We start from the raw sequence: 24,133 nt of genomic DNA, 5'->3' as shown, positions 1-24,133 counted from the left end.
TAAAATATGTCAGTTTCATGGATGGGTCTTTATAAACCACACAGCAGTGTTTATCAGAAAGAAGGCAGTAAGAAACATACTTTTGCACAAATTCTTTGGCTTTTCTTACCACATAAATGTCTAATAACTTTATATAGATTTTTTATGTTGGTGTTTAAACATTTGTGTCATTTTGAAAAACAGTGTTTAGGCATATGTTTTTAATTGTGCTTGGAAAACCTCCCTAATGCTTGCTCACAAAGCCACGAGTCTGGGGAAGAGGCACTCTAACAGAAAGTCACGCGGTGACAATGCCTCTGCCAACAGCATCCTTCTGAAGAGATGATAACTCACTTCACTGCTGATCCTCATCCTCACGATCATATCAGACTGCCCTGTAATTCAAAAACAGTGATTTCAATGTACCTGAAACTGTAGCAGCAGTGTGTTGGAATAAAATATCTGCTCCTCAAGTAGTTTTTGGATCGCAGGTGAAATTTCTTCAGAGGAGTTCTCCGGGCTTGGTTGCTGCTGAAAGTGAAAAAAATAGCCTTTCCTGAAACGGAACTTGGGAGAATCACAGGTCACTTTTCCCAGTACTTCTTAGCTTTGTGTGTCTAAATGTCTTAGGGAGGATGCAGTATGTCTTGGGTGTCGCCACTCCCCAGAGGGCCCTTCAGCTGTTGTAAATAAATAATGATGCTCCGATTATTGCCACTGTGAGGCAAGCGTCTCTCGTGGCTTCCCTTTTCTCTGTACCAGCATGGACGATGCAGGGAAATTCGATGAAGACATCATTTGTCAAAGACGATGCCATAGGAAAAACCCATGTGACAGTTAATTGGAATGCAAATAGGACACTGTGTAACTGTATTCCCTTTGAATATTATGAATGATTTTGTACCTTGCAGAATCTCCGTGGCAGTTGTGTGGGCCCGATGCCTGGTAACTGTTGGAATCTGCCCATTACTGTGTCCGGCACCGGCTGAGCTCGAGAGGCCGGTCATCGGCTTTCCACAGTCATGGGACTGCCTCGTTATACCTTGGGTGCTGCCAGATGCCAAGATAAATAAATAAGAAAGAAGGAAGGAGGGGAGGGAGGAAGGAAGGAAAGGAAAGAGGGATGAAGAAAGAAAAACAAGAAAAAGGAAGGGAAGGAAACAAAGTGAGCTTTGTCGTTTCGTCTTTTATTTCTTACAGTTTGTGTTATCAATATCTAGTCTAGGGATCAGCAGACCACAACCTGCACCAAATCTAACCCACTGTATATATGGTCCAAAAGCTAAGAATGTTATTTTACATTTTTAAATGACTGAAAAAAATAGGAAGAAGAAGATTTCGTGAGCAGTGAAAATTATTAGATTCTTAGATTTCAGTGTGCATAAAGTTTCATAGAATACAGCCACATCCGTTCCTTTACCTGTTTCCTGCAGACACTTGTGCTACAGTGACAGAGCTGAGTAGTTGCCACACGGACTCCTTAACCCACAAAGCCTAAAATATTTATTATTTTAGATATTTATTATTTACTTTTAATTAATATTTATTTATAATAAATTTAATTTAATTAATTTTTATTATTTACTTTTACAGGAAATGTTACTGAACCCTGTTTTGTTTGATAATCATATCATTTTAGAGAAATTAAGGTTTCTTAAAGAAACTATTTTCTAATATGTAGCCATAATACAGGAAACCATAATATGACCCAAAATAAATATTTCTCCTTTAATCTTGAGTAAAAATGGTCTTGCTATTCTTTAGAAACTTAAACTAGAAGCTAAGTTCGCTTAGTTATTTTCCCATTCATTCCTGCTTCTCCGTCCTCTGAAAAGGAGCACAGGTTGAGAAAAATGTATTTGAAAATCAGTGCTTTTTTATATTTGGCGGTATTTGTTGATGATTTGTAACTTTTATTTTCCTTTTTTTGGTTTTTAGTATTAGGGCCGTGGGTATTTTTCTTCTCCTTGCTCCTTTTCCTTTTTTTTCAGTCGTCGGGAAGGGCCATAAAACAGCAGGCCACGGTGCCCATGGGATTAAGTCTCTGTTTTGACTTTGCCACCTGCTGCTCTCACCCAGGCCGTTTGTTCAAAGCTGACTGCTTTGCACAAGGGAGAAATTTTTGCCTGTTTTCCTTTTGCCTCTGGAGTTACGAAAATATGTAAGTGTTTGGGTCAGGTTCAGACACATTCTGTCAAATTTACATTTTTAGCGCTATCATGAGTCAGAATGACGTGCGGTTTCTGAGGGCAGAACCAGAGTATTCTTGTGAATGGACGTTAGAGGTTTAGGATGATTTAAGGCTGCCATGATTTTTTAATGTAAGGTCGATATATGTGGTGCTCTGCCAAAATTCTTCTACAGCGTGTACTGTGTCGAGCTTCTTAGTAGCTTCCGTCTAGCTGGACGAGCACTAAGCTGGAATGTTGGCCCAGGAAGCCCTTTGAACGTGTGGGGTTTTGAAGTGTGTGCCACATTGGTGACTGAAGCCTTAATGTGTTTTCCCGGCAGTGTCACAGGATAACTGCCTTCATAGTAACTGACGAGTCCTGGGGTCGCATCTCTCGGAATGGCACACTTAATGACCTGCCGAGTCAAGCACCTTGATTTTTAAAGCACTCAAAGTACTCTACATAAAATCTGATAGCTGGAGTGGAGCATTGGAGCTCAGGACAGGCTGCCGTCAGCTGGAAGCTGTGCGTGACTGTCTATCTGAGGGTGACGTCTAGACTCCCCTCGCTGAGGAGTAAGGAGCGAATCCCTTTGTGAGTCACTGGTTATTAATAATGTCATGGTTCACTGCCTTCCAAAACACAATCTGGAAACTTAGGAGAATTTACCAGGGATTCTGCAGGGGTTTTCACAGCAGGAAATACTAATGGAACAGAGTGGAATGATGGCAAACTGACAAGAGAAAGATGATAAATCGCAGTGTGATGACTGCTTGACCTGTGGAAGAGCAGCAGAGAGGGGATGTGTGAAGAGAAAAGAAAGGAAGATAGCCCCTATGGTGGTCGCTAATCAGAGACAAACGTTCTCATTTAAGTTTTACTTTAAAAGGACAATTTATTAAACATAAGTGTATGACTAATTGCTGAAAAAAATTTATTTCAAAAAGCAGAGTTCTTTTCCTTCAAGCTGCTCTTCAGAGATAACATTCTTTTGAAGACAGCACAAATCTTACGTAATGATTATCCAAATTTCAGTGTTTCTGGTTTGCCTGAGCGACCCATTTTTTGATTTAGTATTCTTATTCAAATAAGTATACTTTTTCAGGTTTCTAAAACATTGCATCACTGTTGTAATGATCCTAATTAGATTTATTTACGGTGTTTACCTTTTGACAGGTGTGTCATTGAATCTCATCAACCCTTGTAACTATCCTATGAGGAATTGTGAGAATGTGGACTCCGTGAGGACAAGAACACTTGTCTTGTAAATTTACTCATAGCTGCAGCCTCAGGACACAGAATAGTGCATCACTGAAAGTTGTCACTCAATAGATCTTATTTGAATGAGTGAGTAAATGACTTGCGCTTAACCTCCACTGTGTTTGGAGAAAAGCTCAGATCAGTTAAGATCACGTAGATATTTAGTTCATGAGACAACAAGACTATAAATTCTTGCGGTCTGATTTCACATCCTGAGCGTTTATCCTCTTTCCATGACTACCTCATTCACCACCGCCACTTTATGTCATTTGCCTTTTATGAAGTTAAGGTAATTTCATTAGTATTTTCTGATTTTGCTGTGGATTAAATGTTTCATCCACATATGTCAGGATGGTACTGCTGATGTGCTGACATTCAACGTCAGCATCACACTGCTTTCTTTGAGTGACAGCAGTCATTCTCGCCCATCTACATGTTGTCGCTGAGTCTTCCCTGTGAACAAGATATATCTTACGAGGTGACAGAGAATACTTGGAACGGACTGGCTTTGTGTGTGAGTTAACTTACCTGTGCTAGAATTTATCCTGTGACTCTGATATCTTTTTATGTCAATTACCGTATATTTAGGAGTAAAGGAGGTAACATTTTGGGGAGAGAGGAGAAGAAGCAGAAATGGGACAGGACTTGACTTTCTTTTTTGATGCATCACTGAATCTTAGTGCATTTCAAAATTTGTTTTGCAATGGAGCTTATAGCTGTGTTCAAAATGCCTTCCCCACCCACCAAAACACATATAGATCTCTTTGGTGTGCTTCTGTTTACTTAATTAAAATGGATTCTGTATATTCGGTTGATATATTTGGAGGAGAGTGCCTCCTGCAAGGAGTGGCGGCAGATTTGCTCTGTAGCACTGGCTGTTTCACTGTTGGATCCCTGATATTTTCCTGGAAGACTTGAAAAAAATTCCTGTCAAACCTCATCCCTTTATGTTGCCTTCATTTAACCCCTTACTCTTATATGAGTGTAAGAAAGTTTTCTGGCCTACAGACATTAATTTATGAAGTCTTTCATGTGTGTGTTAAGAAATAATCACACTGTGTTAGTGTTATTGATGTGCTCAGGGTTCCCTGAGGCGGACTCAGCAACCTTTGTGCCTCAGCCAGGCCAGGCCTTTTCTCCACGACTACCCAAGGGAGGTCCATGGTTAGCTGTCAGCTGGGGTGGAGTTTGTGGAAAACCAGTTTTAAAATACTTTCGATTGAACCGGGAAGAGTTCAAATTGTAGAAAATGGAAAGAGATGTTTCATTTTAGAATATGAAGTGTAGTGTAAATTGGAACCAAAGATTTGAAGCTGGATATTCCAAGGTGAATCTGCGGTGTTAGTCATGTATGTTTTGATTCACTGAATACTTATTTTCCTCTTCCACGAATGAAGTAGGTAGGACAATAGCCCCCAAAGATTGTGTCCTAACACTCAGGACCTGTGGATACGTCACCTTACACGGCAGAGGAGACTTTGCAGATGTGATGAATGCTGTAGACTTTGAGAGGAGGAGATTCTCCTGAATTGCCTGTGTGCCCAGTCTAATCACATGGCTTCTTAAAAGCAGAAGACCTTCCCGCAGAGGGAGAAGTGACAGTGGAAGGAGTGTCAGGGGGATGTGACTCTGCTGGCTTTGAAGATGGCGGAAAGGGACTATATGCCAAGGAATTCAGCTGGTCTCTAGAAGCTGGAAAATTCAAGGAAGCAGATTGTCCTTAGTTTATCCAACAAGGAATGCCTTGATTTCAGCCCAGTGAGACCCGTGTTGGACTTCTGGTCTACAGAACTGTGAGATAATAAATATGTGTTCTTTTAAAACACAAAATTGGTGGTAATTTGTTATAGCAGCAATATAAAAACTAACACAACTGGGTTTTGTATTTCAGCTTAATTGAAAGACTAGAATAAAACTATTTGATGTTTCTCTTAGGAATTTCTAAAATAAAGAATAATCAATTCTGATGTTTTAAAACTCTGGCAAAGACCTTACAGATTAATGCAAAAAGATAATATGCTTGGTTGTATAGCTCTTTCTCAACAAGTAGAGAAGAACATAGTAAAACATTACAATGATGTGATTTGTTCCCTCATTAGAACTTACTGAGCCTGTTGCATGTCAGGGCTTACGATGTATAAAGAACAGCAACAGCGCTTTCCTTTACGGAGCTCGGGGCCCAGTGGAGGAGGGAATTCAATCCAATTCAGTCAATAGTATTGAGCATCTATTATGTGGCAGGCGCTCTTCCAGGTGCTTGGGATACGTCAGTGAAGCAAAGAGACTAAGCTCTCTGCCCTGGAGGAGCTTACGTTCTACTGAAAGAGAAAATGACCGTAATAAATAATCAAATCATATAACCTGTTCGAAGTTGATAAGGGCTATGAAAAAAAAAATGCAAAGCCAGTGAAAGGAGATTTGTGGTCAGGATTTGCCTCACTGAGAAGGTTACAGTTGAGCACAGAGTTGGAAGAGTAGGAGAATTATCCAGAGATGTCTGGGGAAAGAGCAAAGTACCCCTTCGTGGAGAGCAGTGCCTTACGGTCTATAACATATAAGGATCTGTAAAGCCCAGGAAGGGAGTGATGGCTGATACTTTTTTGAGATAGTTTTCTGTTGCTGCATATCAAATTACCACAGAATCAGTGGCTTAAAACTGCGTGCATTTATTATGTGTCTCTTAATTTCTGTAGGTGAACGCTTAGCTGGGCTCCGCTCAAGGTCTCACAGGGCTGCAATCAGAATGTGAGCAGACTGCGCTCCTTTCTGGAGGTCAAGGTCTCTTCCAAACTCATGTGATTTTGGGAAAATTAAGTTCTGATGCAGGAATGAGGCCACTGCATATCCCGGCTACATAGATCTCTTTGTTGGCCGTTCAAAATATGGTTTTTTGCTCCTTCGACTTGAGCGGAGTCTCTTCTTTCAGTCTGATAAAATGGGGTCTCATACAATGTAGGGTAGTCGTGGGGCTGACACCCCATCATATCTGCATTATTCTGTTGGTTAGAAGCAGGTCACATGTTACATTCCACCTGCATTCACGGGAAGTTACATAAGGGCGGGACTCATGCAGGGTCACCTTAGGGTGAGTCAGCCGCTGCCCATGTACAAGGTATATCCACCACTTTGGCAATGATGTGGAGGATACATTACAGACAGAGAAAAGAAGGCCAGTTAGGAGACATCATGGCTGTTACAGGCAAGAAATGATGAGAGCCTAAATTAAGACGGGGGTTGGAAGTCAGAGGTTGAGAGGGGTTATCAAGTTCAAGAGATATTTAGGAAGAGGAAAGGACCTGATGATAACAGATTGATTTGGAAAAGGTGGGAGAGTGAGAAAATGTCAAGTGTTTTGTAGATTTGCAGGTTGGCAAATAGGTAGAAAGAGGCACCACTCGCTGATCGGGGGATATCAAATCAGCAACCAGATTTGGAGAGGAATGAACTCCTTTTGGAATGACACACCTTTCCTTTCCTATGACCTGTTATGCCTCAGAGACTGAATTTATCACCTAAAATACGTTATCTCATTAAAAACTCCTAGCAACCCAATGAAAGAGAATCATTATCCTCATTTCACAGTTGTGTAAACTGAGGCTTTGAGGGGTTAAATGGCTTGCTTAGGGTTGTGAAGCTGTTAGGAACAGCCCAGCTCTGTCTCACATTGAGTTAAAGATTTGGCGGACCATCCAGATCGATAAGTCCAAGTGGGTGTTATCCTAGATGCACTTCAGCAGAGAGGGCTGTGCTAGAGATGTAGATACGAGCGTCCTTAGCAGTGTGGGTGTTAGCTGAGTCCACGACAATCCTTGAGGTCACTGTAGGAGACCATGCAGATAAGGATTTGACTCTGGCGAGCTCAGTTAAGGGCTGGGAAAATAAAGAGTATTTGCCAAGAAGATGAAGGAGTGATTGTGAAGGTAGCGGGAGCGTAAGAGGAAGGAGTATCCTGGTGGCCTTGAGAAAAGAGAAGCAGTGGTCAAGATCATCAGACGTGGCACAGATATCTCAGTGCCTTTGTTGTGACACGCTGCCTTCCTCGTGGTCCTGTCTCCTTACAGACCCATCAAGTTTGAGAGGAGAATAGACATTCCAGTGGAAAGAGGGAGGTGAATAAGAGGAAGCAAGAAGGGATTAATTAACATGGGCAGTAAATAGTGGGTTGAGAGGTGACAAGATGAAGAGAGGAAAGCTCTGTTCTTTACCCAAGCATCCAGAAACGCAGGTAGATGTTCCAGGCTGGTTTCTTTTTTTTCTTTCTTTTTTCTTTTTTTTGAGGAAGATTAGCCCTGAGCTAACATCTGCTGCCAATCCTCCTCTTTTTGCTGAGGAAGACTGGCCCTGAGCTAACATCCGTGCCCATCTTCCTCAGCTTTATATGTGGGACGCCTACCACAGCATGGCTTGACAAGCAGTGCCATGTCTGCACCCGGGATCTGCACCGGAGAACCCGGGGCGATGGAAGTGGAACGTGCAAACTTAGCCGCTGCACCACCGGGCTGGCCCCAGGCTGGTTTCTATGTGTGGCTTAAACTTTGAAAACCAGTGCAGAACAGCCGATCTTATGATAAAAACAGTGCAGGAAGTAGGTTAATTAGTGACCATAAACTTCATTAACCTCAGATGAGTAATTCTTCCCCGAAACAATAAAGGATTAATTAGAAAGAGTTAGCCCCAGGTTTGCATCTTTGGAAATTTAATTGTTGCATCCTGTGTAGGATCAGTAAAACTTACGTAGAATGTATGTCTGCATTAGTCAAAGTAAGTTTATTTGTTTGAAATTGACATGTAAATAAAAGATTCATAATATAATGCAGTAAGAGATATTAAAATGTGATGTGTAAATTTTAGTGATTACAAAATCCTAACACATTAATTTTAGTGATTTCTGAGATCCTATTCGAGTATTCTTTAGCTGTGTCAGCAGGAAATAGCTATAATAATCCATATGTTGATGGATTATCACTTGCTCTGATGCTAAATTATATTTTTTTAACCCTCAAAGAGAAAATTAGCTTCTAGAACCAAAATAAACAAGCTTATTGTATTGCAAACTTATTAAACACATTTGGTACATTAGATACAGCAGATATTTTCATGAGGACAGACACCTTAGTTGAATAAATAATTAAGTCAAATGTTTAAAATGGCACATTTTGCTATTTTCTGATTTTTTGGTAAGCCACAACTAAACCAAAACTTATAATTTAGTCACTCCTTGTATAATTGCCAGTTTAGTAAAATCATTAACCTTAAGATTTCTCTTTCAACTTTGTCCCGGAAGTCTGCTGTTCGGTTAACCCGTCTAAATGTGTAACTCCAGCTCCCGAACTTTCCACAGGAGTAATGGATCCAAGCACACTTGTGTTTACCTGTAAAATTCTGGACCTGCATGTGCAGTGTGATATGGCAAATTAAAATTTCCAGAGACTTTCCTCATAAGCAGCAGCTCTGATTTTGGTTGGGATTTTTCCTTCCCAAACCTTGTTAAATACAGAATAACTTGTTAGAGTAGTTATATAATTTGCTCACGGTTAGCAAACTGCTAAGTGATAGAGGGCAAGATTTAAACCTAGGTCCTTTGAATGTCAAAGCGTGTTCCCTAATTCTTACCATAGAATTCACCCAAAAACAGCTTATTATAACATCTGCAAGCCTGGTTTCCTTAACCGTACCTACTTTATGGACTTATTCTAAAGATTAAAGAGATGAGACGTGTAAAACCCTGAGTGTACAGCCTAGGAATTAGTAAGCATTCAACAGGTACGTAAACGTGTACCTGTATTAGATACATATTTATTGAAATTGAGCATACATATCCATAAATATAAGTGTATATTGTGGGTATGTAAGTATATGCATTCATCAATATTTTGAATTCCTATTATGAGTCCTGATACTGTTCTATTCACTAGACATAAGTGGTGCAGAGGACACACCATCGTCTCTCCTTTCATAGAGTCGTTTCTTGTGGGAGGCAACAGGCAATGAACAAGGTTCATAATTACTGTACAGTATTATCTAAATTTGAGTACACACTGTATTAGGAAAAGCGGGGAGAAAAAAGTTTTAATGACGGATCACAGATGGGTCTGCTGGGAATATATCAGAGGCATTTCTTTTGTCTGGAAATTACAGATGTAAGTGAGACACTGGGATATAAGAACAGGAAAGAAACAATTTCTGTAACAGGCAGAGAGTGGGCATAAGGAAGGACAACTTCAGACCCTGAAGAGTAAAACTTAAAACCTCTGAAGGGTTTACGACGAAGGTTCGCACAGGCTCTCTCCTTGGATCTTGAACAGCCTTGTAGGTTATCTAAGGCAAACGCTATATCCACATTTTAGAAATAAAAAGGACCTCAGGAGCAGGTCTGCTCAGGTTTGCACCATTTGCAAGTGTAAAACCAGAATGGGTAACAGGGAAATAGAGGACGCTCTTGCAGGTTTGGGGAGTGGCTGTATTTTTCTTTTCAGTGATGGTATGGGAGCTGCCATGAACTGGGCTGTTAACGAGTGATAGTTCCTTACTCCTGAGAGCTGACTGCAAAGAAAGAATCATCACAGAGCAGGTTACACGCGGACCACGTGTTCAGCGTGTGGGGAGCAGGGCTCACTGGCTGTGTCCCTTCTCATGTGACTGATCTTAGGCAGACTCCACAGCAGGGTCCTGGGTTAACACTTTGAAGATTCCTCTACTTTGTCACTTTAGTTATAACGGAAACACGATGTCAGTCTGTACCTTCACCTACTTGCATCTCTTAAATTACTACTTTTTATTGCTCGTTACGTATGATTTTTTAAAACATCTAGAAAATAAATGAACAAAATAAGAAAGAACAATTCCAGTTTATCTTCCCTTATTTGAAAACAAATGTGTTTCAGGACGCAGAAGTATTTGAATAGGAAAAGGTGATATATGCATGTGTATTAGGTAAAAAGGTTTGCAGAGCCCCGGACCACACCCTTGAAATTCGCAGTGCTGTTTCTGCAGTGAAACACAGAAATCTTCAAACCAAGTGTAGTAAATAAAGACCATAGATAGCCTCAAGTTAGTGCAGGTCAGGTTTTGTGACCAAATTAGTTCAAGTCAGGACAGGTTTTACCACCAAAGGAATTTAAAAAAGAAAAAAAAAAAAAAGGACTTTTGCAATTTAGAGGTTCAAATAAAAGATAATGGGCCTCCATTAATAGGATGGGGTGCCCTGCTCAAATAGAGGGATTATGCTTAAATACCAATTGTTTTCTCACTCTGTAAGATGTCACAATAGCTCTGCTTGGCTTTTTTTGGGGGGGAAGATATTTTATTTTGCTATCACTTAAGATTCTCAACAATGCCATTGTTTGTTTATTTTTTTCTTAAAGATGCATTGGTTCCCAAAACTGGAAAACCCAATGGTGGGTGGTTTCAGGTGTGGTTTGACTGGGTCCTCAGCTTCTTTCTCTGGAGTTTCTGGCTCCATCCTCCTTAGCAGGGAGCCTGGATCTGCTTTGTCCTTAGTCAGCTTGTCTCAGGTTTGCAAAGAGCTGCAGCAGTTGCAAAACGTGCCTGCAAGCCCATCGGCCCTGATAGAAGGGGGTCGTGTCTGGTTCTCTTTATTCTTCCTCTAAACGCGAGTTTCCATTTTGTATTATTTCCCTTCAGACTAAAAGACATCTTTTGGCATTTCTTCAAATGCAGGAGGTCTTCAGGCAACAAATTTTCCCAGTTTTTATTTGTCTAAAAAATGACTGATTTCATGTTCATTTTTTTAAGAATGTTTTCACAGGATATAGAATTCTGAGTTAACTCTTTTTCTTTCAGCATTTAAAAAAAATGTCATTCCATTATCTTCTGTCCTCCATGGTTTCTAATAAAAAGTCAGTAATAATTATATTCCTTGTTCTTGTGACGTAATGTCTTTTTTCTCTAGCTTCTTTCAAATTTTTTTTTCTATATCTTTTGCTTTCAGCAGTTTAAATATAACGTGCCTAGGTTTTCTCTTTTCATATCTGTTCAGCTTGGGCCTCACTGAATTCTGAGATCTACAATATAATAGTTTTCATCAAATTGCAAAATTTTCAGCCATTATTTCCTCAAATATTTTTTTCTTCCACAATTTCTCCTTGTTTTTATCCTTCTCCAGTCTCCCCTTGTTTTCCTTTGTAATAATTCCACATATATTAGACTACTTGATAATGTCATATGTGCCCAAGAGATGCTGCTCACTTTCTTCAATCATTTTTTCTCTGTATTCTTGCAACCAGATAATTTCAATCGATCTGACTTCAAGTTCCTTGACTCTTTCTTCTTTCAACCCCAATCTGCTAGTAAGTCCCTGGAGTTAAGATTCATTTCAGTTGTTGTACTTTAGTTCTAAGATAGCTGTTTGACTATTTTATAGTTTATTTCTTTGCTGAGTTTTCCTATCTGTTCTTTATTAAGACCATATCTTCCATTCATTTCTGAATTTCCTTTTAACTTCTTGAAGATGTATATAATAGCTATAATGGCTGCTTTAAAGTTGTTATTTGCTGAGTCTAATATCTGGATAATCTTAACTTCCTTTTTTTCATGACTGTTGACCACACATTCACTCGTATTCTCTCTCTCTCTTCATATGTAGTAATTATTGTTATTGTAGGATGCTGGACATTATAGGAATGCCTTGGCCTTAGATTCTTTTATTGTCCCCTGAAGACTGTTAATTCTTCTTCTAGCAGGCAGTCAATTATCACCTTGAGTTTGTTTAGACTTATTTTACTCTCTGTCAAATTTTTGTGTCCAGGGACCGGCCCTGTGGCCAAGTGGTTAAGTTTGTGCACTCCACTTTGGAGGCCCAGGGTTTCACTGGTTTGGATCCTGGGCGCAGACCTAGCGCCACTCCTCAGGCCATGCTGAGGTGGGGTCCTGCACAGCACAACCAGAAGGACCTAAGACTAGATTATACAACTGCGTACTGAGGGGCTTTAGGAAGAAGAAGACAGAAAAAAAAAAAAAAGATTGGTAACAGATGTTAGCTCAGGTGCCAATCTTCAAAAATAAATAAATAAATAAAATGTTTGTGCTCAAGATAAGTCGCTCTGATTTAGCAGGATTCAGACTTCCAACTCTCTCCCATGTATGTCTGATCAGGCCTTGGTTATAAGTTCCATTAGGGCAGGCTTAAGGTAGGTCTCATTCTAGAATGTGGCACTGCCTCTCACAGGCTCAGCCTTTCATTCATCACCTGGATGCCAGGAGTCTTAACAGGGTGTTGATGAGATCTGTCTACTGTGATCGGGCCAGAACCCCATCTTCACCCAGCGTTGCTCTTCAGGACTGCTGAACCTATAATTTTTCTGTTCCACTCTCCCCATTGCAGCTGCAATCTGTTAAGCCTAGGGTGGTTTCATCCTGCAAATATATAGCCCAGGAATCAGCCGCAAACTCACAGGGGATTTCTGTGTGGACTTCTGGGACCCGCTTTCTGGGCAGCTCCCTCTCTTTGGTGCCACAGAGTTTATTTGCCTCAGCCGCCCCAAATTCTCATATGTGCCTCCCGATCTTAGCAGGACCACCATGCGCTACTTGGACAGCAGCTCTCCGTGCCTGTGTTGGGAGATTGTCCCCAGGCAGAAAGTGAGGTAGTCATAAAGATTACCTTGTGATTTTCCCTTCCTTCAGTCTTGTGCTGTTCTCCACACCTAGAAAGAATCGCTGCCTATGCTTTGTCCAGTTTTGTAGTCGTTTCCTCCAGGATGACTGTTCTCGTATCAGTCACTCCATCATGGCCAACTGCCATGAGGCCCTCCGGAAAGATTTTTCTGCTTTTCTACCAAAAGTGTTTGAAAACACCTATTTCCTTATATCCATGCCATACTAGGTTTTAGCATTATTTTGACATTTGCTGATTAAGTGGATATTTTTGTAATTTCATGTATATGCAGTTTTAAAAATACAGACATCTGTATATATATTATATGCATATATACATGTTTATTTGGGGTATTTTTTGGATTTTTTTGCTGAGGAAGATTTGCCCTGAGCTAACATCTATTGCCGGTCTTCCTCTATTTCTTATGTGAACCACCACCACAGCATGGCCACTGATGGACAAGTGGTGTCAGTCCACGCCTGGGAACCAAACCTGGGCCACCAGAGTGGAGCATGCCGAGCTTAACCACTAGGCCACTGGGGTTGGCCTTCTGTTTCTTTGTTGTAATAAGCAAATTAGCTCATAAAATTATATTAAAGGAAGATGTCTTTAAAAAATACAGTGATTTTCTCTTTTATAATACTAATTTTAGTTAGTAGATACTAGTGCGATTTTCCTGCAGTAATTCACCTGTGAAGTCATGCATGGGGTTGCAACTGACCAGGTCTGGTTAGGAGGTGGAATTCTCCCGACTCCCCAGGCAGCCAGAAGCCCAGGGCACGCAGGCAGCTTGGCAGAGCAGTTTCCAGGGAAAACTCTAAGGGCTATGGTTTACATAAGACTCAGCAGGCGGACACACTGATGACTGTTGGATGGAAGGCCCTGCTGGGCAGTGAGCTGTGCTCGATCGCTTGTGTGAGCAGCCAGCACTCACTGAGCTGTGAATGCGAGCTCTCCTGTCTGGAGACGGTGGAAAGGTTCCAGGATAATATTGCTGTGCTCCTCCATATTAGCAAGAAAAAATATCTTATATAAAAATGGACCGCGTAAGGCAGGAAAGAAGCTTGCCTGGGGAATTTTCTTTAAAGATTCAATGAAACAAAAGAAAATTAAAGTCACTAAAGTGAGTTAGTGATAACGTAGTGTGTTATCTTTGTGTATAGATTTACGTTGTGCAAATCACCTGTGAGGTTTGTCTTGGTTGGTTCACACCGCGTGCTTTAAAGTCTTCCAAGTATTCCCATTATCTGTATCTCATAGATGAGAAAATTAAAGTTCAGAAAGAAATGGTGACTCTAATAATGTCACAAGCTTAGGGGGGGCTGGCCTGGTGGCGTAATGGTTGAATTCATGCGCTCTGCTTCAGTGGCCCAGGGTTTGCGGGTTCAGATCCCAGGTGCAGACCTAGATACTGCTCATCAAGCCCACTGTGGCAGTATCTCACATACAAAATAGAGGAAGATTGCTCCAGATGTTAGCTCAGGGCCAATCTTCCTCACTAAAAAAGAAAAAAGAAAAAGCTTAGTAAGTGGTCAGGCTCCAACTGAAAATGACTTGTACTTACTGAGTGTGTACTTTGTGCCAGCTGTCATGCTAGGCAGCTTCCAGGTATTATTCATTTCATTTTTGTTAGTCAGAACTCTTTCTACCGAAAGTGACGACAAGCCTTACTCAAACTAGTTAACACAAAATAATGCTTTTTTGGGGTTCAACTGGCAAACCCAGGAGGCAGCCTCACACATAGCTGAATTAGTGTTAAAACGATGTTGTCAGGAACTTAGCATCTTTCAGTTCTCCTTTCCTCTGTGCTGTTTAGTCTCAAATGGAACCTCTGCATGTGGTAGCAAGGATGGCCCACCACCTCCAGATTTACAAGGCGTTAACAGCCCTGGTCTCAGGCCCCGGGGAGGGCTGGGCCAGGACTTGTTTCCACGCCCACTCCTGCGTGGATCACAGGGCAAAGGGGATGCTCCCACTGGACCGGCCGAAGTCTTGTGCGTCTCCCTGGAGCTGGAAGAGAGAGACCCCATTCCTTAGCCCTGTGGATCAAGAATGAGAGAGGTGTCGTTTCCAGACAATGCCTCGAGGAGTTATTACCAGAAGAAGGGGAAGCGATTCTGGCCTTAGTAACAGATGTCCGTTACAGAAGGTATAATTATCGTTTACATTTTACACACAGCAGACTGAGGCTTGAGGACCAAAGAAGAGCCTCTGCTTTGCTGTGACTATACTGTAGCCGTGGTGCTTTTCCCAGGAAAATAAAAGCAGCGGCCCCGTTCTGCAGAACAGTAAAATGGATTTATAGCTGTGAGGACATTCAAGGAATGCCATTCTCACCATCCCTGGAAGGAAGACATTTGATAACTATCTTATCATCACCTTCACACTAATGGGTACAGAGATGGCTTTGTGGGGACATAAGTGATTGGGAGTTTTATGGACATTCTGGAATGTACATCTCTCAATGACTAACATTTTAATGGGAACACACTTCTCAAAAAACCATAAACTCTAGACTCCGAACTCTTGAGTGTTACGCCTACTTATCTCTGCATCCATTCTGGACACAGCACACCGAAGGTCCTCAATAATTTCTTGTTGAATCAATGAGTGACAATGGGTGGAAGGCAACCCAGTCCACTTATTTGTTAAGAAGTGGATGATACACCCATGAACGCCTCAGAAGTATTTCCCATATAGGGAACTGAAGGATTTGTGAGTATGTTTTGAAAAGAAAGCTGTAGGTGTCTACCATGACTGCGTGTTGAGAGAAGCTGTCCCATTAACATGCAGCTGCTTAGGGAGTAGCCATGGGTGATCCCATAAATATTGGCTCTTTCCCAGTGCCACAGCTGACTGAAATATCACTTACGCATTTGACAACTCATCTGTCCACTAAGAGCTAGTTTATGATATGACTTAGTCATGATTAAATTGGACCAAATTAAGGCTCCAGAGTGGAGCCTCAAAAATGGTGTGCACTAGAGTAGGGGTGTTTGTTTCTGAGGCCCCAAGTACTAGAGATCCTGAGCTAAGTTATGGATTAACTACTAGAAGTACTGAAATAGTCCAGTCTCGGGGAGGTCTTGCACTGTGGTAAAGCAGGTGCATAAATATGTGTAATTCTGAGCCCTACATTAAAAGTGGGATGATTTTAAACTGCCAGGTGTTCAGAGAAAGGCAGGCCAAGTGGTTTGGTTTTGACTTTGCATAGACACGCCTGAAAGGAGCACTCGTGCTTAGACCAGAGCGGGAAGGTCAGAGGGTACAAAGATAAACTTGGAGAAACATGAAAAAGAGATCTAGTGCATTCTCAGAGCTGTAGAAGAAAGGCCTGTAAATTAGAGAAATAGGAGGTAGATGTGTTTGCCTTCAATTAAAGAAGAAATTTCCCTACCCTTGGCTGACCTGTAAGAGAGTGGTCTTGGACAGTAGAACTTTAGAGATAAGATATTGTAGGTGACATTTTGCTGGATCGTTAGAGATTCTTCAATTTAGAGATTGTGTTATTGTCCAATTTATAGATTTTTTTTTTTTTTTTAGAAAACTAGGCTCGTTATCAGAGGTAGAGTTACCGTAAACTTTAGAGTCCCTCCTTTGTAATTGCTTGGGAAAGACACAAACAATTCTGTTTTTGTATTTTTGTGTTATCTTACTTAAAGAAAGTCTTCCAAATTACATACGTTTAAGGTCTCATAAAACCCGAAGTAATCACCGTTAATAGTGATGATTCACAATACTATGAGGATTTAAGGCTATTCCACTCATCTTTGAAGGCACAAATTTGAATTCCTGTTCTTCTTTATGCATGTAAAAACTTTACTATGTGGAATTCTGATAGGAACAGATATGTTCATTTGTGATACTTTGATGAAAATTGAACCATCATAATGAAGGGCTATGCAGAAATGCTGGCTCATTAAGTACAGATACAAGTAAAGGAATTAAAATGGATATTTATTTTCTTAAAAGTCAGATTTAAATAGTACTGTTTACCATAGAACCAGGCACATAGTAGGCATCCAGTAAATATTTGTTTCTCCATGAATATCTTGCATTTCTATGACTTTATTTAAACTTGATTGTCAGGTAGAAACATTACCAATACTTAAATTTAGTTGTATTTTTTACGAGGTTCAGATAAGTTGACATTGTTTTATTTTGTAGAAAAATATGTTTTTACCTTTAATTGTCTTAAAATAAAATGGAAATCTACTCATCATTACCAGTAAAAAAAAAAAAACAACTAAAATAAGAAGACAAGCAATAAATGAAAATGGTATTCCAGCTTTTATTGCAAATGAGGGAACAGCACATTTTGCACTATCTTTTTATTAGCCTATTTTATAGCTGCTCTTTGTGTAATATTTTATAAATGGCATGAAGAGAGTGTTTTGTTGTGGGTTCTTTCAGAAGAAATGATGACTTATGTAAAATATTGCTCTCGTAGTGAGTTAAAACATTAGGTGAAAAAGGAGCTGGTTGTCTCATTTGAGAAACTTAATTAATTCTTCTCAGAGCCCATGGTTTCACCTTTGGGAGCCTCTGGAATCGAGAGCCCCTTTCGTGCGGCTTTATAAATTGGGACTGTGTTAATTTTAGGTTTGTTGATGTATTCTGTTCCCCTCGAAGCTTCCGCTGCTCATTGTGATGAATCTTAACAGAAGTTGGGGCGCGCCTCCAGCCACATTCACCACTTTCAGCTGTGACGGGGCTCTGCACTGAGACCTCAAACGTTTTTCCTTTCCACCTGATACTTGGGTAGTTACTTATCGTCCAAGCAAGTATCACAAATTGTCACCAGGGCTGATGCTAAGGATCAGCTGATGCTCTGATCAGTGGAACAGAGGAATTTCAATTACACCTTTTCATTACACCCAGAGCCTGCAAAGCTTTGGGGTTACTCCTGAGTGTGGCTTAAGTAAATCTTCAATTACGAGGTGTAGTTTGGAACTTGTAGGATCAGATGCTCATGCTGGGGACTCTTACAAGATTCAGAGATTGTTCCAGCAAAATCTCTAAGTCTTGTTCTTCTGTATAGACTTTTTTTTTATTATCATTTAGTAGGTTTTTATTTTTTGAGTCAGTAATGAATTAAAGTTGAATTTATTTTTTGTTACTAATTATTTTGAGTCTTTCAATTAGGTTCATAAAATAAAAACCATAAACATGAAATGAGATCTTTTATGTCAGAGTAACTCTTGCCTGTGCAATAGAGGCCAGTTTAAAATGGGAGATCTAAGATTTGCGGTATTCATCGCTATGTGGTTCCTGGTTGTAAAGTCCTGTACAATTTGGTTCAAGTTGACTCTTCTTATTGACATTTTTTAACAGATTTAAGAAATGTTTCAGTATCTGTTGATGAGAATTCACCTTTCCGGATTACAAATTCACAGTTACATGCTTGTAGTTTTTAAAACGGTCATGACTTGACATTCATGAGGGAGTTCATTAGTTATTTTAATAGAAAACATGTTTTGGTGATGAAATATGTTTTTACTTGATCAAATCACTCACAAATTTGCTTAAAGTCCACATTGCTAAATCTCAACTAGTTTCTGTTAAACCCCAAATTTATGTGATTGGTAGAGTGGTGTAATTATATGCTTAGAAAATGCTTATGTGACATATGAAATTATCTTAATTAAAAATCTCATGCACAAATAACATTTTTTATATGAGATTTATTCAACCATCTCTGTTTTCTACAATCTAATTGGGAAATATGAGTAAATTTTTTTTCTGCTTCAGTTTATTTGGCCCATCCATTTTCAGATTTTCCCCTACATTTTAAGAATATCCAAAGAAACATTCCCAAGTAGTAAAGAAAAATGTGAAAACAGAATTCTGTGAATAGATGTCCACGTTTGAAATGAAACCACAGTTATTTCTGCTTTGAAAATTATTTTGAACTGTGAGTGAAATATTTTATTGTGCCTAAACTCTCTCACAGCTACAGATCAAATGTCAATTTAGCACTAGTGATTTATAATACAGTTATTATAAAAATTAATTCCTAGTGGGGCTGGCCCGGTGGCATAGTGGTTAAGTTCAAACACTCCACTTTGGTGTCCTGGGTTTCACGGGTTCTGATTCTGGGTGTGGACACACACACTACTCCTCAAGCCATGCTGAGGCAGCATCCCACATACAAAATAGAAGAAGATTGGCAACAGATGGTAGCTCAGGGACAATCTTCCTCAACAAAGAAAAAAAAAATTAATTCCTTGTGATCTTTTTTCTTAGATAACTACAGCATTATGTGTCAATGTTAACAAAAATGCTGGAATGTCACTTTATAATGTTGATTTGGAGGAGTAAGTAATATTCTTAAAGACCAAACAGAGTTCTGTATTAATATTTTAAAAACATACACTTGGTTCAAAAACAGAACTTCTCTTTTTTATTTTGAGGAAGATTAGTCCTAAACTAACATCTGCCACCAATCCTCCTCTTTTTTGCTAAAGAAGACTGGCCCTGAGCTAACATCTGTGCCCATCTTCCTCTACTTTATGTGGGACGCCTGCCACAGCATGGCTTGACAGTTAGTGTGTAGGCCCACACCCGGGATCCGAACCAGCGCACCCCAGGACCCTGAAGCAGAACGTGCAAACTTAACTGCTGTGCCACGGGGCTGGCCCCCAAAAACAGAACTTGTGACTTCATAAGTCATTTGGACATTTTTTTCTTCTTTCACAGTTATGACTACACCAAATACGTGCAAAATATAAAATATTCACATTCGTTCCTTTTGACTTATACATGATCTCAATTTAAAAATATGAGATCTGGAATAAAATCAGCGTATTGCAAATGGTAATAGCGCAATATATACGTTTTTGGTAAGTAAGCAGTTACATAAAGAATATTCTAAATTGGAAGCCAGTAGTCTTATGTCTAAATGTGTTTTTCCTTTAAAAAAACTGTGGTGACGTCTCGTTGTCTCTTTCTTTGCTTCAGATCGGGGCACAGTGCAGAAGGTGGTGGTCCTCCCTTCGAACAGCTCTGCCAGTGGAGAGCTCATTCTGGAGGAGCTGGAAGTCTTTAAGGTTTGAGCATCTCCTCTCTTGGTCTCGGCACAGGCCTGATGATGAATGAACTCTTTAATCTTACAGCCTCTTGGGAGAAAAAAATACTTGATAAAAGATCAAATAAATGAGTGTTATAAATTTTTGAGGGTAGGGAACATCAGATAAGATGAGAAATATAGAACAAATATTTTTCTGAAGTATTTTTTTTGTATTTCAAGTTATCTTAACATAAAAGGATTAGTTTTCTCAGCTATCATCACAACTTGAAGAATTTTGGTCATCATTATTTTTAAAAAATGAGTTCTTGTGGTCAAGGTCTGGAGGATTTGCCATGAAAAGGCTTTTATCATTTGCTTCACAAGCCACTGAAACCCAAATGCCTTCACATTATTGATTGTTACATAAACTTTCTCATATTTTTTTAGCCAGGAATTTCAAAGAAAATGGTTTTGTTTCCTCTGTTTTATTGCCTTCAATTCAAATGTCACTCTAGTTAAGTAAAACAAATGTTGTTTCTTTACCACTCAAAACTCCATGTTCTGTCTGAACTTTGGGATTTCATTGTCTTATTCTCTGTCCTTGAATTTGGGACTAAAAAAAGGAAAAAAGAAAAAGCATAGCAAAGCAAAGCACAGAGAGGAAACCCAGTGCTGAGCGTTCCCCTGCTCAGGGCAGAGTACCTGTTCTTTGTGGATCTGTGAGCCTGACAGAAGACGTGTGGGTCCTGCGCACCTTTCCTTCCTTGAGGGCTGAGTCCTTGCAGCTCAGGTGTCTCCCTCTGCATTTGGAAGGATGGGGAAGGCGCAGCGGAGGAGCTGTCAGGATTGCAAAGAAACTTGGGCCTGTAATCAGTGTACTGCAGAGGCCTGTTTTCAGCTAAACTAATTAAGAAACAGTGGCCCACGGACACCACAAGACCAGAGTCAGCCTATAACTGGGTGAAGCAGCATCCAGAGCCCAGGAAAGGACTGCTGCTAGTTCAGTGACTCGCTTTGCTTAGTCGAGTGGACTCACAGTGTACGGACTAATTAATATTCATTCCCGCAGTCACCAAAAATATTGAATGTATAAGCATGCAAGTGGCCAAGATGCAATGCTGTTGGATTGGGCTAATAAATTTTAAATGTGAAGAGATATAAAAAAGGAAGTCAAATCAAATGCAAAAGCTGAGGAACTCTGGCATGTCCTAATGTGTTGTTAAATTTACAGTTTTTAATGCTGGACTCACTTTGCGTAAGGTTCTTTGTGATTTAGTGCATTAAAACTGTGCTCAAAAATGTTAACTATAGGGCCGGCCCGGTGGTGTAGTGGTTGAGTTTGTGCGCTCCACTTTGGCAGCCTGGGGTTCGTGGGTTGGGATCCCGGGCATGGACCTACACACCATTCATCAAGCCATGCTGTGGTGGCAACCCACATACAAAATAGAGGAAGATGGGCACAGATGTTAGAAAAAAGAACATTAAAAAGAAAAAAGAAAGTTAACTACGTGCATTGAAGTGCCTTTTTTATGCCTTGCTTTGTAAAAAAAAAAAAAAAAGTTCATTGTTTCACTAGAGTAACTCAAATCACATTGTATGTAAAATATTTTTTTCTCCTTCAATTCAATAGGGAGAATTTGACTGCCAAAATGATATAAAGTACCTTATTCTGGAGTTTTCTTAAAGATAGCAAAAATGCCATGTTGCAGCACTTCATTTATAATTCTGAAATATCTTTTTTTGATAATCAGGAAATGTTAATTGAGTGAGTTTGACACAAACCCAAGCATATGTTATAGGAAGGTCTTAAAGAAATGTGAGTTATTCTGATCAGGTGCTGACTACTTATGGTCTGTTGTATGAGTTCTGCGGGTGTTATCATCATGAAGAATAAACTCTCAGTGGAGAAATAGAGTCAGTCAAAATGCATGTGGGGACGTCAACCCCAGAGGGAGACTAACAAAGTTCCCGCTTTCTTAGAGATGCATGTGCCAGTGACTGATGTCCAGAGACACACTTGCCAAATTCAGTCGCTGTCTTCCTCACGGTGTTTGTGTCACATTTTCTGAAGTGAGGTGAAAATAATGGGGTGTGTGTGATATACAGCGATGGGCACATGAGGAAGTAATGTGTTTAAATTGAAAAGATTCCTTAGCTAAGTGTCACACTGATGGACTGCAGAAAACTCAGCGAAACTTTTAAAAACCAGGCTCTTTGTTCCCGTAAAGTGCAGAACCATAATCTCTTCTTTTAATCCCCTGTTCAGAATATTTTCTGAAAATATGTCCAGCTTCCCAAATCTTAACTTGAATGGGAGGTACAACTGTTACTAGTTGCCCAGGTGGATATAAGTTGCAGTACTTTTTTGTTTGTGTGTATTTCTCAACGATGGTCAAAGCTTGTTGCAATTGAGTGGTAGAAATATCACCATTTTCTCTTTTAAATTTTGTAAGAGCTCACAACTCTGGAGAGCAAAATAATTGTGGATATAGTTGATTTTGTGAGCTTGCTCCACTTAAATAAAACTTCACAGATCATCATCAGGTTATCACAAGTGCAGTTTTCAGTCTTTAAAAGGAACTAATAATATTTAAGAATTAAAGTCGTGAATAAAGTGACTTTCAAAAAGGATTACTATTTCAAAAAATTCTTTCACTAATTCACATTTATCAAAAGAGGGTCTTTTCTAACAGTATCTCTTTGTTTGCAAGAAAGAGAATTAATAAGTGTGGTTCAGGCTAATATATTTTTCCAAAGCAACATTTGGCAGGTGAACAATAGTGTCATATGCAGAGCCCTCGTGTTGTGGAGGAATAAGATGGGGTACCATTCCACAGCCCCACCCAAGAATCAGAATCAATCCTGAGTTATTCATTGGGTTCAATGTTCGAACATATACGTTTTCTTTTTTTTTGAGGAAGATTAGCCCTGAGCTACCTGCTGCCAATCCTCCTCTTTTTGCTGAGGAAGACTGGCCCTGAGCTAACATCCGTGCCCATCTTCCTCTACTTTATATGTGGGATGCCTACCACAGCGTGGTTTGACAAGCAGTGCCATGTCCACACTTCGAACCCTGGGCCACAGAAGCAAAACATGTGAACTTAATCACTGCACCACCCGGCCAGCCCCTACATAGACGTTTTCAATTCTCTCAAATTTTCATTTTTTTCTAACTATCTTGATAGATGTGTTATCCCTGCTTCTTTGTGTAGTTTAGGCATATATTTGTGTAATGAATCCATCCTTGCTTCCCACAGCAGAAATGTACTTTATAGACAGGTGTTGCTAAACTTTAAATGTATATGTGCGTATAAAGAGAAATGATGATTTCTCGAATTTTAAATGAATGGAGAAAAACTTTTGAATGCAAAATCTTTTTGAAGGATTATTTGAGCAACTAACATAATGTTTTTCTAATTTTTCAGAATCGTTCTCCCATAACAACAATGAAAATTTCATCCAAAAAGGTAAAAATGACCCCATTTTTATTTTATTTACAGGTAAAAAATTTACTATTATGAAAAAATATATTTTGTAATTACTAGAACATTAATTTTAGTATTAGCAAAATAGTTAATACAGTTTAAAGTATACCACAAAATCATCTGTAATTTTGATGTAGAATTTACTAGCTTTTAGTGGAAGACAAAATAGGTTTATTTTTGCATAAAAGTCCTTCAGAGCAGAACATATATGTAGCAAGATATTCTAACATTTTGTAGATTCTATATTCTCAAATATTATGGTGCATGAAGCCAATGAAAATAAAAGTAATCTTTCTGAAGGAAGAATTGAGCATAATATTCGGGCTGCTATCCCGTTGCAGACATTCTCAGGGGCTTGGAACGAGCAGTCAATCGTCTTTTGAGTTTCTGCTGCTGTCACATGTTTGAAAAGTGCAATGCATTCTTCTAGGCTTCTTTCTAAGGAAGTGCTACTTATTAGAGTTTATGCATGTCATTAAAAATTCCAAATGTCTCAAATCTAAGCCATGTCAGTGTTCAGGATTTAGGGAAGAAACGTTTTGACTATGATTATCAGAAATATTTAATCTTCTAATTTGCATCTGCATATGCAGTACAGATCCTCCTCGACTAA

At 39.6% G+C, this 24,133-nt stretch overlaps 1 protein-coding gene across 2 annotated transcripts in view; it reads left to right on the top strand.

Moving 5' to 3' along the window:
- Positions 1 to 24,133, top strand: part of SEMA3C (semaphorin 3C) — a 161,968-nt gene that overhangs the window by 119,752 nt on the left and 18,083 nt on the right. For both annotated transcript variants that reach the window (XM_014844650.3, XM_014844651.3), the window contains exons 13-14: positions 19,987 to 20,075; positions 23,461 to 23,502. In XM_014844650.3, coding sequence (XP_014700136.1) covers positions 19,987 to 20,075; positions 23,461 to 23,502 — 131 coding nt within the window. The remainder of the gene's footprint in view (positions 1 to 19,986; positions 20,076 to 23,460; positions 23,503 to 24,133) is intronic.

This window comes from Equus asinus, chromosome 1, assembly GCF_041296235.1.
Source record: "Equus asinus isolate D_3611 breed Donkey chromosome 1, EquAss-T2T_v2, whole genome shotgun sequence".
Taxonomy (NCBI): Eukaryota; Metazoa; Chordata; class Mammalia; order Perissodactyla; family Equidae; genus Equus; species Equus asinus.
This window is presented reverse-complemented; position numbering and strand designations above follow the sequence as displayed.